General features: G+C 60.7%; 2 protein-coding genes across 14 annotated transcripts; both read left to right on the top strand.

Annotated features, from left to right (window-relative positions):
- Positions 1–1,229: 1,229 nt before the first annotated feature.
- On the top strand, positions 1,230–5,970 carry GFUS (GDP-L-fucose synthase). Of its 13 annotated transcripts, none has more exons than XM_054246546.2 (11): positions 1,230–1,316; positions 1,989–2,145; positions 2,458–2,600; positions 3,709–3,837; positions 3,930–4,003; positions 4,174–4,307; positions 4,401–4,465; positions 4,807–4,873; positions 5,021–5,100; positions 5,313–5,412; positions 5,610–5,970. In XM_054246546.2, exons 2-11 carry the CDS (start codon positions 2,085–2,087, stop codon positions 5,663–5,665), a joined length of 909 nt encoding a protein of 302 aa, XP_054102521.1. In that variant the 5' UTR covers positions 1,230–1,316; positions 1,989–2,084; the 3' UTR covers positions 5,666–5,970. The 13 variants fall into 13 exon arrangements, with proteins under 13 accessions (XP_054102521.1, XP_008981316.3, XP_078209102.1 ...); XM_008983068.5 differs by having other exon boundaries at positions 2,486–2,600; XM_078352976.1 differs by having other exon boundaries at positions 2,486–2,600; positions 3,709–3,756.
- Positions 5,971–9,023: 3,053 nt separating this feature from the next.
- Positions 9,024–14,127, top strand: PYCR3 (pyrroline-5-carboxylate reductase 3). The gene is made up of 6 exons (XM_008983076.3): positions 9,024–9,125; positions 10,419–10,483; positions 11,078–11,257; positions 11,530–11,742; positions 12,054–12,146; positions 12,325–14,127. The coding sequence occupies exons 1-6, from the start codon at positions 9,035–9,037 to the stop codon at positions 12,505–12,507; spliced, it is 825 nt and encodes a 274-aa protein (XP_008981324.3). The 5' UTR covers positions 9,024–9,034; the 3' UTR covers positions 12,508–14,127.
- Positions 14,128–14,628: the final 501 nt, after the last annotated feature.

A 14,628-nucleotide genomic window follows, 5' to 3' on the forward strand; every position in this document is an offset into this window, starting at 1 on the left:
TAAAATTAAAGGTTGTATTGAGCATATATCTTTACGATTATAAGTAACTATAAGATTATATATGATTGTATAAAGGAATAACTACGTGCCTATATTTCTAATTCTTTTTTCTTTTTTTTTTTTTTTTTTTTTTTTCTTGAGACTGAGTTTCGCTCTCGTTACCCAGGCTGGAGTGCAATGGTGCGATCTCGGCTCACCGCAACCTCCGCCTCCTGGTTTCAGGCAATTCTCCTGCCTCAGCCTCCTGAGTAGCTGGGACTACAGGCGCGCCACCATGTTCAGCTAATTTTTTGTATTTTTAGAAGAGACGGGGTTTCACCAAGTTGTACAGGATGGTATCGATCTCTTGACTTCGTGATCCACCCGCCTCGGCCTCCCAAAGTGCAGGGATTACAGGCATGAGCCACCGCGCCCGGCCTCTAATTCTTTTCTAAATCAGTGTATGGGAACAGGCTGAGGCTTCCAGCCCTTGGCCCGCACTTGCGGGGTCCCCCACACACAGCGGCCTCGCGGGCAGCCGAGAGTAGGAGCAGATGGCGGCTCGCAGCGCCACCGTGGGCCCCGAGAGGCGCCGTTGGGCGGCACCGGCCACGGCCACCCACTGAGATCCACTGTGAGCCGCCGCGATCGTCCTTGACTCGCCGTGGCCTGCCGTGACCCACCGCGATCCGCTGTGACTCGCCGTGACCCACTATTGCCCATCGTGACCCGCCATCGGGATCCGCGGTTGTTTGCTGCACGAGCCGTGGGCGCGGGCGACACGTTCGGAATCCAAGAGGCTGGCCACTGGGTCTGCGGGTTCGGGGCGGAACCCCAGGAGGGGAGGGGGGCAGAGGGAGACACCGCAGCGCGAGCCCGCCGGGCCCCAGCACCCGCAGCTCCCGCCCAGTCCCGTCCCGCGCAGCCCCGCGCCCCGGCTAGGCGGAGGGCGGCTCCCGATGCCGTCGGCCGTCCGCGCGGCGCTGCCTTCAGGCCCTGGTCTCCTGCCCCCAGCAGGGGCTCGGCACAGCCAGCGCCCGACCCGCTGTGAAGGCCGCGGCCCCGGATCACCCCAGAGGTCCCGCCAGCGCACGGAAGGCGTGAGAGACTGCGCTTCCCAGGCAGCTTTGCGGCCGCGGACTCCATGTCCCGGCAGCGCCCGGGACGCTGCAGGTCGCCGGGACTCCATTTCCCAGAGTGCCCGCCCCGCCTCCCACCTGGCGCTGCGCAAACTCGGAGCGCACCCGGCCGGAAGCTGCTGTTGGGAAGCCGGAGGTGGGGCGGGACGCAGGTGAGGTGGCACGGGACCTACCTGCGGTCTGGGCCCTGGATGCTCCGTGAGAGTCAGGGAATGCTGTGGGGGGTCTGGAATCGAGGGGCGTGGGGTCGACCTGGGGCCGTGGTAGGCGGTTCGGCCGCGGTGGAGTCTCCCGGAGTGCAGGGGAGCCGCGCGATGCCTGCGCAGGGACCCCTCCGATAAGGGCTGGCCCTGGAGCCCTGCCGCGGAGCCCCACTAGGTTTCCGGCTCCCTGGAGAGGATCATGAGGGTGGCTGTGTCCGGAGGCCTGTCCTGCCCCGGAGGAATCTGGCTCTCCCGGACCAGCCTGCCTGGAGTGGGCATGGGCTGCACACAGGCGTCGCCTCTTGCCTGTCCCTAGCATGCGGGCTTTGGCTGCGACCTGCTCCAGGGGCCGCAGCCCCAAAGTTGTCTGCCTCCCTTCTTGTCAGCCAGAGGGGAGTATAATGGACCTTTTCTTGGCCCAGTGGGTTGGGACCACCTGCTCTAGGCTGAGTGGTAGCTCAGGACCCCTGTGGCGCTGTAGCCTGAGGGCTCCCTGGGGAACAGGGCTGCGACGAGGGGGGTGCCTCGGTCCAGTTGGGTCTTTCTGGTTGCCAGTGGACTACGTCCCCTCCATGAGGGCTTCACTCTGTACCATTTGCCCCAGAAGAGTGGGGCTCCAAAGGATGGGAGCATGATGGCCTCAGCCTCCCATTATTTGACACTACAGGTGCAGCTGACATGGCAGAACCCCAGGGTTCCATGCGGATTCTAGTGACAGGGGGCTCTGGGCTGGTGGGCAAAGCCATCCAGAAGGTGGTAGCAGATGGAGCTGGCCTTCCTGGAGAGGACTGGGTGTTTGTCTCCTCCAAGGACGCCGATCTCACGTGAGAGAGCCCATCCCCAGATCAGCCCTTCCTCCCCATCCTACCCTGCACCCCAGAACTAACAGCTCCAGGCTGGGCCTGTTCCTGAGTCTAGCAGTAGCTGTGTGTCTGGGTCCTCCCTGCCAGGTGGCTGGCCTTGCCTGGTGTTCTTGGGTGTGTTCCTAGGCAAACATCCTCCCATCTCTTCCCAGAAGCCTGCACCCTCACACCAGCCAGGCCCTGGGGCCACCCTCCCTTTTGGCTGTCCCTCCTGCCATAGTCCCACCCAGTCCTGCACTTCGCACCCAACCCTGGGGTGCTGGTTCCCTCCAGAGCCTCCTGACAGCCTGGCTCCCTCCAGGGATGCAGCACAGACCCGCACCCTGTTTGAGAAGGTCCGACCCACGCACGTCATCCATCTTGCTGCAATGGTGGGGGGCCTGTTCCGGAATATCAAATACAATTTGGACTTCTGGGTAAGTGAGGGTGGCCCCAGCAATCGCTAGAAACCAGGATCCCAGGTTCTGGGAACTTCCTGGTGGGCTTCCCACTCTCACAGGCCCACATTCCCACCCCAGGAAGTCCCTGAGGACCAGGGCTTGGCACAGCCTGGTGGGGGCAGCCCCTGAGGTGCTGTGGACAGAGTGGCATACAGGTTGGCCTGGGGCACTTGGCCCAGTAGGAAAAGCCGTAGAGCTGACCAGCGGCATTGGGAAGCTGAAAGGAGCCAGCAGCCACCATAGGAATGGGAGCTGGTTCCTACCCCATGAGTCCCCAGGGCTTCCAGAGCCTCTGGCTCCCAGGGCTGTGCTGGCCCAGCTCCCCTGAACCCGGCCCACCACACACTCTGGGGTACAGTGGTGCGAACTGCACTCCGTGCATCTCGTCCTGTGCCTGGGGAAAGGGGGGCGTGGTGTAAGGGCCCTGCCCTGGCTAGCTGTGCCCTGCAGGGTTGGCCCCACAGGTCTCTCTGGGCAGCAGCATTGCCCTAGCTGGCTTGTACAAGGCATGGGTCAGCAGAGGCTCAGACCAGATTCTGCCCAGAGCCTCCTTGTCTGTATCTCAGCCTTCTCAGCAGGATGCCTGGCCACCACCTCTCCCTTCTCCCAAGACCACTCCCCATGCTCCGGCCATGCCTTGTCCATTTCATGCAAGGGAAGTGGGGCTTGGTGGGGGAAGTAGACTGCCCTGTTCCCCGTTTAGTGGGAGCCCCAGCCCAGCCCAGGGCCAGACTGGGCCCTCTGGGCTCCTTCCCAGCCTCCACTACCTGCCCTGACCTCTACAGCCTCCTGGGTGGGGCCCATCCCTGAGCTGGGGGTGTGGTTCTCTCCTCACACCCGGAAGGCAGAGCCAGCCCCTCCTCCAGCCTTGTTGTGGTGGAGAGTAGTGGTGTCTGTAAGCCCAAGAGCCTCTCCTTGTCCCCAAGCAGTTAGGATAAGTAGGCTTAGTGCTGTTAAAATAAAGTCAGAGGGGGGAAAAAAAAGAAAAAAAAAGTGTAAGTAGGCTTGGGTCCTGCCACGTCTGAAAGGCCAAGGCTAGGATCCGACCTGGGAAGGCTGATCTGTTCCTGCCTCACCCCTGCAGAGGAAAAATGTGCACATCAATGACAATGTCCTGCACTCTGCCTTCGAGGTGGGCGCCCGCAAGGTGGTATCCTGCCTGTCCACTTGTATCTTCCCTGACAAGACTACCTACCCCATAGATGAGACCATGGTGAGGGGTGGGGCCGGGTTGTGGGCGGGGCCTGGGGCCTGTGGGCGGGGCCTGGAAGTAGCAGCCTCTGCCTCTCCCGCCTGCCCTCGCAGATCCACAATGGGCCGCCCCACAGCAGCAATTTTGGGTACTCCTATGCCAAGAGGATGATCGACGTGCAGAACAGGTCCTCACACCCGTCCTGCTGAGGCCCAGCCAGGAGTTGGGGAGAGGGCCCCCTGGGCGGGTGGGGCCAGCCTGGTCGGGTCTTCATGCCAGCCTCAGTAAGGGGCCAGCAGCAGCGTTGGGTGGGATCGTGGTCCTAGGACGAGGGCAGAAGACGCTGTGCCTCCGCAGGGCCTATTTCCAGCAGCACGGCTGCACGTTCACCGCTGTCATCCCCACCAATGTCTTCGGGCCCCATGACAACTTCAACATCGAGGATGGCCATGTGCTGCCTGGCCTCATCCACAAGGTGCACCTGGCCAAGAGTGAGTGCATCCACCCCGTCGGGGGTACCTGGGCTCAGCTCAGGAGGAGGTGATCCAGCGCCTCTGACACCTGCTCCCTCCCCGAATCTGCAGGCAGTGGCTCGGCCCTGACGGTGTGGGGTACAGGGAAGCCGCGGAGGCAGTTCATATACTCACTGGTGCGTAAAGGAAGGCACAGCTTTCCCCAGAGAACCTGCCCCAGTGAGCCCTGGGCTTGCCCCTGCTGGTCTGTAGGGGAGGCGGTGCAGGAGGGAGCCTGGGATCAGGAGACTGGGCTGAGCTAGAGGAGCCATCTCTGGTCCTCATGGAGGCCCCATAGGCTCATGTTTCCAGAAGTCATTGGTGTCACTGAGCTTGGAGGGAGAAAGGAGGGACCCCTGGTCCCCAGGCTGAGCCCCTACCGAACAAGAACAGGAGTGTGGACTCCCCGGCAGGAGCATTTGGGAGAGGGGACTTGTGGCCATCTCCGTGGTCTCTGACCCTGCCTGTCTGGCTCTAGGACCTAGCCCAGCTTGTTATCTGGGTCCTGCGGGAGTACAATGAGGTGGAGCCCATCATCCTCTCAGGTGGGCACCACGGTCCCCAGCCCCCTTCCTCCATGGTGGGACAGGATCCATGGCTGTCCTGGGAGGCTGGCTGAAGGGTGAGAGCAGGAATATTCATGGGCAGTTGGGCGGCAGCAACGGGAGGCCTGACGCAGTGGCTCCCTGCAGTGGGCGAGGAAGATGAGGTCACCATCAGGGAGGCAGCCGAGGCCGTGGTGGAGGCCATGGACTTCCACGGGGAGGTCACCGTATCCTCTGGCTCCAGCGCTGGGGGTTGGGTGGGCTCAGCGGCCTCCCAGTATAGGGCCAACATGGGTGAGATACTGAAGGGAGGACACTCACCCTGGCAGGAGGAGGGGTTCTGCTATGCTTCCCCTGGGAATGGCAGAGGTTCAAGGGCAAGCTGCGGGGGCTGGGAGTGGAGGTGCTCCTCTCGCTGTGGCCTTGACAAAGAGTCCAGTTTGATACAACCAAGTCGGATGGGCAGTTTAAGAAGACAGCCAGTAACAGCAAGCTGAGGACCTACCTGCCCGATTTCCGGTTCACACCCTTCAAGCAGGGTGAGCCCCGCCCACAACCCTCCACTTGGTGCCCCCCGCCCCACAGCCCTCCACTTGGTGCCCCCCCACACCTGGTGGCCTCCCCCACCCCCTCCCCCATGTTCCCTACCAGAGCAGGGCTGAGGTGCCTCCCCGCACTTCCTCCCGTGCGCCCCTGGCCCTCCCTGCCCTTGGCCCTCACCTGCCCACCTCTGCAGCGGTGAAGGAGACCTGTGCATGGTTCACTGACAACTACGAGCAGGCCCGGAAGTGAAGCTGGAAGGCAGGACCTGGCGCCTGCAGACAGTCAGCTAGCTGAGCCCCGTGGCCACCACCTGCCAACCATGCCAGGAGCTGAGGGCATCATTGCCAGTATCATTGCAGCGACCTGGACCCATGTTCCATCCGCTCTGCAGCCCCAGCCATCTGTCCAGTGGGGCCTCCATGATGGTCCTCAGGGAAACCAGGGCCCAGGCAGGCCCGGCCCTTTGCTCCCCACACAGGCCCCCAGCCCTGTGCGTGCCCACTCTGATCCTGCATCCCACTCCCTGGGATCCAATAAAGTGCATTTTCACAGGCCTGGCCTTGGCAGCTCTGCTGAGCCGTCCCCCACAATCAGGCACTGGCCCCCAGCCTGGACAGACCCAGACTCACTGTCTTCCTGCTTGCTGTTTAGCCCCTGAGAGGTGGCGACTCCCTGGGGTGGAAAGGCTGCAGAGGCTGGAGCTGAGAAGGCACGCATGTGGGAGGGCAGCAGGCAGGCAGCAATGATACTGGCAAGGACTGTCAGCAGGACAATGATGTGCAGGGCAGGGCCAGCCCCAGCCTCTCCACATGAGGCTACCTGCAGGCCTGAGTAACCTGGGCTCACCCAGGCCTCCCTCCTCAGCCTGAGAGCTCTGGGGGAACTGATCTAGTGGGCCAGCTGAGTGGGGCCCATGCATGGATCTGAGGGGAAGCTGATGACTGGGCGGCTCCGGCCTCCCATGGCCTGGCTTCTCATCTCTGTGGCTCTCAGGCTTGGGTGTGGGTCCTCACCTGCCCTTGTCCCATAGAGAGGGACAGGTACCTGCTGGACAGGTCAGCTCCAGCCACCAGAGGTGGGCATCATTGCTCGCGGTCATTCTCAGAGACATCAAAGTCCAGAATGGTTCCCGGGCAAGTGCCTCAGTCAGGCAGGGTGGCGCTGGGGTCTAGGCCCCGGCTTGCCTGCCACCCTCTTTCTCAGTGCCTCACACAGCGGGAGCCCCTAGGCCAGAGCCCTCTGGTCCACTACACCCAGGACCCAGACACCTTCCCTGGTTCCTGGGCCACCCCTTCTCAGGATCTCTCTCTCCTGGGTGCCCTGTGCCGTCTTCATGCACACAATGCCTTCTGACTACAGGCTGAGTCTTCATGCACACAATGCCTTCTGACTACAGGCTGAGTCTTCATGCACACAATGCCTTCTGACTACAGGCTGAGTCTTCAAGCACACAATGCCTTCTGACTACAGGCTGAGTCTGTTGCTTCATTTCTTCCTTTGTTCATTCAGGCAGCAGTGGTGTGTCTTCCCTGTCCCAGCACCAAGTCCAGACCTGTGTCTGGTGCCCAGTCGACCACTCACCTCATATGTCACTGTCCCTTTGTGTCTGGCAAGCCAAGGTGTCCTCCAGGCCTCCCTGAGCCTGGCCCCCTCTTGGGCCAAGGCCTCCCAACCTTTAGGCCTCAGCTGGGATGGTCCAGCCTTCAAAACATCTTTCCTGATGGCACTTTCTCAGCCCCTCTCTGAGCATCCATCTGCCCTACTGGGATTGTGTTGTCTGAAAACTTCTGGGAGCCCTGCCTCGACCTCCACCCCTCATGCCAATACCCCAGGACCTGGAGCTCCAGGAGGTGGGTTGGCCTCCTTCACAATATGTCCCCTGGCAACAGTCCTTTGTGGACGAAGGCTCTGCCCACACAGGGGTTCAGGAAAGGCCTCCTGGAGAGGGTGGCACCTGTGTGCCCGCCTGGATCTGCCAGGTGAGGAGCAGTGGGAAGAAGCCCCACCAAAAGCAGAGAGGTGCCCTGGACACAAGCCATGGCTGGCTAGATGTCCAGGTCAGCGGAGGGCTCCCAGCCGATGCTCAGAAGCCCGGCCCGGCATGGGATGGAGAAGCTGAATGCCCCTAGGCCCTGGGCACTGAGCCAGCAACCCTCTTCACCTGGCCTCAGTCCACGTGTTTATGATGAGCTTTGTCCTTATATATGATGGCATGGTGCTGGATGTCTCTGGCCCCTCTCACCTCCACAGACTTGGTCCCAAGCCATCACTGGCCTGGGAGAAAATCCAGGGGGTCTGTTTTGGAAGGGGCTGGCAGGATCCTGGGTGGCAGGAGAGACAGCTGCTGGCACTGAGAGCTAGTGCAAAGCGGATGCTTTGCACCACCAGATTTCCTGGCTGTGGTGGCCGAAGCAGCCTCCTGGTGGCTTTCTGTCCCGCTCCACGTCATTTGTTTCAGAGCCTTGACACCCTGGCCATCCCCTGCATGTGCCGACTGCTCTGTCTCCATTGCCAACAAACAGGGCGGTAGGCTGTGATCTGGCTTGTCCCATCTGCTGCTGTGTGGTGGTCTTGCCCAGGCCTAGGGCAGGGCCCAGAGGCTGCAACTGCACAGTAAATGTTGAATCAGTGAGAGGATTTAACTACTGAAGAGTTCAGGAAATGCCAAAGTCTTCAGACTAAAACAACAAAACGTCTGTAACATGAAGCCTTAGATTGGACGACGAAAACAAAACCAGACTCAGATCTTCAAACCTAATTTTTCTTGTATCATTAAAATGACGGCCGGGAGCGGTGGCTCACGCCTGTAATCCCAGCACTTTGGAAGGCTGAGGCGGGCGGATCACAAGGTCAGGAGTTCAAGACCGGCCTGCCCAACAAGGTGAAAGCCCATCTCTACTAAAATACAAAAAATAGCCGGGCGTGGTGGCCCGCGCCTGTAATCCCAAGTTACTCCAGAGGCTGAGGCAGGGAAATCGCTTGAATCTGGGAGATAAGTGCAGTGAGCTGAGATCGCACCACTGCACTCCAGCCTGGGGATAGAGCGAGACTCCGTCTCAAAAAACAAAAACAATGACGAGCATCTCCGCTCCCCCACTGTCCCCCTCCCCTCCCCGTCGGCCCCTCCCCTGGCCCCGGCCAGCATTCTGTGACCTGGGCCTCCGCCCCTAGTGCCGCCTCGCGGCCCCCCGTCTGTGGTCGGTGGAGCCTCAGGGACCGCAGGCTCCCGACCAGCCCCGTAATCCGCTTCGCAACCCCTCCCCTCCGAAAAACGAAGATCTGTTCGTCGCACGTGCGCCTGGGACCGGTCCAGGCAACCCCGGCAGCTCGAGCGCTACTGCCCCGCCCGCCCCGCCAACCCTCGGTTCCTCTCAGCCAATGGGCAGTGAGGGGAGGGGGGATAGCCTTTTCGGGCCAATAAGCAGCGAGAGGCAGAGCCTCCGCGCCTTGCGGACCAGTAGAGAGCGGACAAAAAGCCGGGCGGGCCCGGAGCGTGAGGTCCCGGCAGCCAATCGGCGGGGGGGGCGGGGAGGCGTGTCCCATTGGTAGGGCCGAGGTCTGTGGGTGGGGCGCGGCCTGTGGATGGGCGGCCAGCGCGGCGGCGGCCAGTGCGACAAGATGGCGGCTACAGGGCAGGCTCCGCGGCGCGTGGGCTTCGTGGGCGCCGGTCGCATGGCGGGGGCCATCGCGCAGGGCCTCATTAGAGCAGGTGGGGCGGCGCGGAGCTCGGCTCGCGGCCTGGCGTGGGACAGCCCCGTGGGAGGCTTCCTTCCGAGAGATTGGGGCGGAGGGCGCGCGCCCAGGCACCCGGGCCTCCGCTGCGCTGGGCTCAGCCGGGGACACGCCTGTTTGCTCGTAATTTTTTCACGTGGCTGTGGGAAGATTTGAGTTACACGTGGCTTGGTGCCACTTCCGTGGCCGGCTTCCTGGCCGCGTGGCCTTAGCCAGGTTCATGTCTCCCAGCCTTTGGTTTTCTCTGTGCACCAGCCCCTCTCTGGGGAACAGCAGGGCTTCTCCGCAGACACCTTGGCTCTAGTGACACCATTCGTCCTTTGCCAGTAGCACCCGTACGTTGTGACAGCCAAAAGTGCCTCCAGACACGGCCGAATGCACCCTGGGTGGGAGGAGGAGACAGACAAAATCATCTCTGGCGGAACCACGGCTCTATAGCCGGGATGTTTGCGCTGATCATATACTTCTCCAGGCATTTAGAAGCCCTTCTGCAGACTGGGGGAGAGCTGGGTGACTCTTGGCTCTCTGCCTTCAGCCATATTTCAGGGTTCAGAGGAGTCATGATGAATCGGAAAATAGCTTCCTATGAGGTCTTAGTTTTACCTGTGAAACCCGGCAGTATTACATGCCTCCCAGAGCTGTACAGGGTAATTAGATGTATATGTGTAGTGTTGAGCCTAATACTGCTGTGTATGGCTGCCACTGTCATGGTTAGTAGCTGCGTTCAGGTTGTGGTATACACTTCTGTCTTCCTGTTCGACTTTACCAAAATCTAACCCTATCTCCCCACCCCTGTACTCCACAAAAGCATGTTTCTACCAAGTAGGCATTTAGCCTCTTCGTGGACATCCCAACAGACTCTCCCTCCCGAGGAACCTGGGCCCCCATTGGGCCTTCTGTGGCCATAAATCAGCTGCTTTTGTACCCTCCACACTCCTCCAAAGCCTGGTGTTAGAAGTACTGCCTCTTCTCCTCAGGCAGCCTTCCCTTCCCTGGAGGCAGAGGCCCCAGGGATCTGTGTCCTCACCAACGAGGCAAGCTCCTGGCCTCCATACCCAGCAGCAGTCAGGGACGTTGACTGCCAAGTAGAGTCAGTGGATCTGAGTGCCTGGGCCCAGTGAATGGCGCATCCCTGGTTTGGGTTCCTGAGGCCAGAAGGGGGCCCATGATGGGCCAGGTGTGGCTGAGCCTGAGAGGCCAGGCGAGTTCCTCCCTCTCCTCACTGCCATCCTACCCTACCCCTTCAACCCCTCTTCCTTTTCCTTTCCAGGAAAAGTGGAAGCTCAGCACATACTGGCCAGTGCACCGACAGACAGGAACCTATGTCACTTCCAAGTGAGCACAGAGCGCAGGATAACTCTTAGCTCCCGTCCAACTAAGACACTTACCAGAGCCAGGGATGGGTGGCTTATTTAGCTGAAGTTTGGAGACTGGCTGGTCTGGACTGGGGAAAGGGAGGTTGTGGAGAGCCATAGCAAAGTGTGTGTGTGCGTGTACCACGTGTGTGCACATGTGAGTACGTGTGTGCACATGAGTGCATTGTGAGTGCTCGTGAATGCATGTATGTGTGTACGTGTGAGTTCGTATGTGCATGTGAGTGTGATTGTGTGTGCATGTGTGTATGTGAGTGCGTGCTCATGAGTGCGTGCGTGTGCACGTGTGTGTGTGCATGCTGGGATGGTGGCCACGGATATTCATGGGATGGAGGGCTCAGGGCTTGGGGAGGTGCTGACATCAGAACTGCCTGTGAGGAGGAGGTCTAGTCTGGGTGAATCTCGGGCACTGGTGACATGGGGGTGGTCTAGACACTTGCAATGGGAGAGGCCCTGGGACCCTGGGAATGTGTGGCCACCAGCAGGAAGGGCTGTGGTGAGGAGGGTGTGCTGCTCACACAGCCCCTGAGGCCTGGTCCTGGTGTCCCTGGCTCAGGCTCTGGGCTGCCGGACTACCCACTCCAACCAGGAAGTGCTGCAGAGCTGCCTGCTCGTCATCTTTGCAACCAAGCCCCACATCCTGCCAGCTGTTCTGGCAGAGGTGGCTCCTGTGGTCACCGCTGAACACATCTTAGTGTCCGTGGCTGCTGGGGTCTCTCTGAGCACCCTGGAGGAGGTGAGTATCCCTTGGGCTAAGGCCTTGGTCCCAGCTTAGGCTCTGCTGGCCAGCTTGGGTGGCAGGCAGCCTTCCAGAGAGCCTGAGAGGTGGCCAGGTGGCCTAGCTGGGTGCGATGGCTGAGGTTAAGCTTCCCTCCTGGTGCTGTACCTGGGAGGCAGCCGCGGGAGCCTGCAGCTAGCTGATGGGGACCTTTCCTGATGCCCCTGCTGATGCCTGCCCAGCAGGGCCCAGTCCCACAGGCTCCCTGATTCTAACCTCTTTCTGGCCAGCTGCTGCCCCCACACACACGGGTGCTGCGGGTCTTGCCCAACCTGCCCTGCATGGTCCAGGAAGGGGCCATCGTGATGACACGGGGCCGCCACGTAGGCAGCAGCGAGACCGAGCTCCTGCAGCATCTGCTGGAGGCCTGTGGGCGGTGTGAGGAGGTACCCGAAGCCTACATCGACATCCACACTGGCCTCAGTGGCAGTGGCGTGGCCTTTGTGAGTATTGCCTTGTCCGTCCCCTGCCCTACCCTTAGTAAAGAGAGGCCTGCCCAAGTCCCTCTAATGGCCTCTGCCCTCAGAGTCCAACCTTGGGGCCTGCGTGGTTGGTCCCAGGCCCACTGGGGGCTCTGCTGTCCCCAGAACTTCACTGCCTTGGGGATCTTTGGGGCCAGCCCCTTTGCAGACTCCTGGGCTCAGGCCTTGGTTCTGGCCATCCATGGACAGTGAGTGCTCTGGGCCTTGTTCCTGAAAGTTCTGAGCCCCCCAGCTTTGAGACCTATTCCCCCGCCACCATGCCGCTACTACAGGTGTGCACATTCTCCGAAGCCCTGGCTGAGGGTGCCGTCAAGATGGGTATGCCCAGTGGCCTGGCCCACCGCATCGCTGCTCAGACCCTGCTGGTGAGTGAGGGTGGCTCCCGGGGACCATTGAGAAGGCCCAGGCTGTACCACTTTCAGTGGGCAGGGAAATAGTAGGCTCGAGAAGCTGGGGCTGAGGTTGAGGGATGCAGTGAGGGCAGGCTGCACAGTGGGTGCCGTGCCACCTCCCCTGGTCACCAGGCCCTCATGCTTTCCTTAGGGGACAGCCAAGATGCTGCTGCACGAGGGCCAGCACCCAGCCCAGCTGCGCTCTGATGTGTGTACCCCGGGCGGCACCACCATCTACGGGCTCCACGCCCTGGAGCAGGGCGGGCTGCGAGCGGCCACCATGAGCGCTGTGGAGGCTGCCACCTGCCGGGCCAAGGAGCTCAGCAGGAAGTAGGCTGGGCTCTGGCCATCCTTGCCTGCCTTTGTGCCCCCATCTCTCCCTGTGCCCCTTCCTCTGAGGACTGCGACTCTCTCCCTCCTGCGGGAGGGTCTCCAACCGCTCCTTCTCCCCCTGCACAGGGAAATGCACGGGGCAGGACTTGAGAGGTTCCAGTAGGTTGGGGAGACCCCACCAGTGGGGACACTTCTCCCTCTCCCATGGGCAGAAGGCACTGTGGTAGTAGCCCTGCTCCTTGCTGCAGTGAGCCTGCCTTGCTATAACATTGGTTCTGAGGGGCCCAAGAGATGGCGTCTTGGTCAGGTGCCCGCATGGTTAGGCTGTAGGTCAAGGCCATGATCAGAACTTATGATAACGGGCATGGCTGGCCCAATGCCTGGTCTGGAGCCGGGCCTGCCTTTGGCTTTCCAGGTGGCTCCGTGCAGCTACAGCTAGGCCAGCTGTCTCATCTCAGCTCTAGGGGGCACAAGCCATACGGGGTGTGCATAAAAGACCCTCTCCCCCGCAGTAAAGTCAGGGGCCCTGGCCTGCTGTGCGTGGGGACTCCATGGGCAGCTGGGTGGCTGTGTGCTCTCCCCTGCTAAGGAGAAGGAGCTGCTGGGCTAAGTCTGCAGCAGTGCTGGGCAGCGCCAGGCAGGCAGTGTTAGATGGGGCAGCTTAAGGTCTGGGAGGGTAGCCCTGGCCAGTCAGGACAAACACAGACCCCGGCTTCAGCTGGGATACAGGCTCACTCTTTCCTCCTGACCCTAAGCTCCTGGCAAGTGGCCAGGTGGCTCTGGGGCCTCCCAACCCTCATGTGGGTCAGGGGTCCTGGGATGCCCTGTGGCTCTGGCACCACCACACAGGCCTCTGACAGCAGGACTTAGCCCCTCCACATGTCCCTAACGGACAGCAGGTCAGGAAAGCCAGGACTTGGGGGCAAAGCAAAGCCTCAGGATCGAAGGCTGGGGTTCTGGGGCCTTTGGGTCAGGCGGGCCTGGGCCAGACGGCCTCAGCTTCGTCCCCTGCCCCACAAGATTCACCCTGGCCTCTACTTCCACACTGGCCCATGAGTGCAGCAGCTGTCCGCTTCCACCCAGCAAGCTCTGGAGGCGAGGCTGGGAGCACGCCCTCAGTGAGGCTGGGCAGCAGGTTCCACCATGCCATCTCCCTGTGTGCCTGGGCAGATCCATCTCCTAGTGCAAAATAGGGCTAAGGGTACCTGCACGACAGCAGCATGCTCCATCTCTCACGCTCAGCTGCCTCTGGCCACGGACTTATGCCCTCCGCCTGCTCTCTCTCACTCCCCTCAGCCTAGCCAACCCCCAAGCTCCCACCCCCACCGGTTTTCCAGGGCAGGCTGACTCAGTTGACTGGTCTAAGCCTGGCCCTGGCACTTGTGAGGGTCAGCCTAAGGAGATGGGAATAAAGATGCCAGAGGGCACCAAGTGAGCTCATGTTTCACCAGAGGTGGATGAAACCAGGTTCCTGGCCATACGTGGTGGCTCATGCACATAATGCCAACACTTTGGAAGGCCAATGGGGGCAGATCACAAGGTCCGGAGTTCAAGACCAGCCTGGCCAGCACAGTGAAACCCTGTCTCTACTAGAAATACAAAAATGGCTGGTGTGGTGGCTCATGCCTGTAATCCTAGCACTTTGGGAGGATAAGGTGGGTGGATCACCTGAGGTCATGAGTTTCAGACCAGCCTGGCCAACATGGTAAAACCCCAGCTTTAAAAAAAAAAAGAACAAAAAAAAAAATACAAAAATTAGGCTTGTGGGCAGGTCTGGGAGGCTGGGGTCTGGCACAGGCTGCCCCCTGAAGGAACATGGACAGCTCTTCTGAGGACCACATGCATGTACACTGAGCCCATCTGCAAGGAGAATCATTGGCTTTGAGCCAAGGCCTGTCTCCCCCTGGGGACCTCTGACAAGCCCTGGGCACTAGGCAAGCTCAGCTCTGGAGGTGGAGGACCCAAGCTAGACTCGTGGCCCAGCTGGTGAGGGCCTGTGACACACACACCCTTAGCTTCTTGGGGCACGGCAGGGAGTGGGTTACCCAGGCCTCCCCTGTACCTTCTATTGCCAGGCAAAAATGTTCTTCAAGATAGAAAATAGTGGATGTGATCACGGTAT

Source organism: Callithrix jacchus, chromosome 16 (assembly GCF_049354715.1).
Source record: "Callithrix jacchus isolate 240 chromosome 16, calJac240_pri, whole genome shotgun sequence".
NCBI lineage: Eukaryota > Metazoa > Chordata > Mammalia > Primates > Cebidae > Callithrix > Callithrix jacchus.

Bases quoted from the DNA above. Each gene is read 5' to 3' on its own strand.
- GFUS (XM_008983068.5), top strand. The intron at 2,601-3,708 runs GTAAGTGAGGGT...TCACCCCTGCAG, and splicing joins AATACAATTTGGACTTCTGG to AGGAAAAATGTGCACATCAA. The intron at 4,004-4,173 runs GTCCTCACACCC...GTGCCTCCGCAG, and splicing joins ATGATCGACGTGCAGAACAG to GGCCTATTTCCAGCAGCACG.
- PYCR3 (XM_008983076.3), top strand. From the start codon at position 9,035: ATGGCGGCTACAGGGCAGGCTCCGCGGCGCGTGGGCTTCGTGGGCGCC. The intron at 9,126-10,418 runs GTGGGGCGGCGC...TTTCCTTTCCAG, and splicing joins GCAGGGCCTCATTAGAGCAG to GAAAAGTGGAAGCTCAGCAC. The intron at 10,484-11,077 runs GTGAGCACAGAG...TCCCTGGCTCAG, and splicing joins GGAACCTATGTCACTTCCAA to GCTCTGGGCTGCCGGACTAC.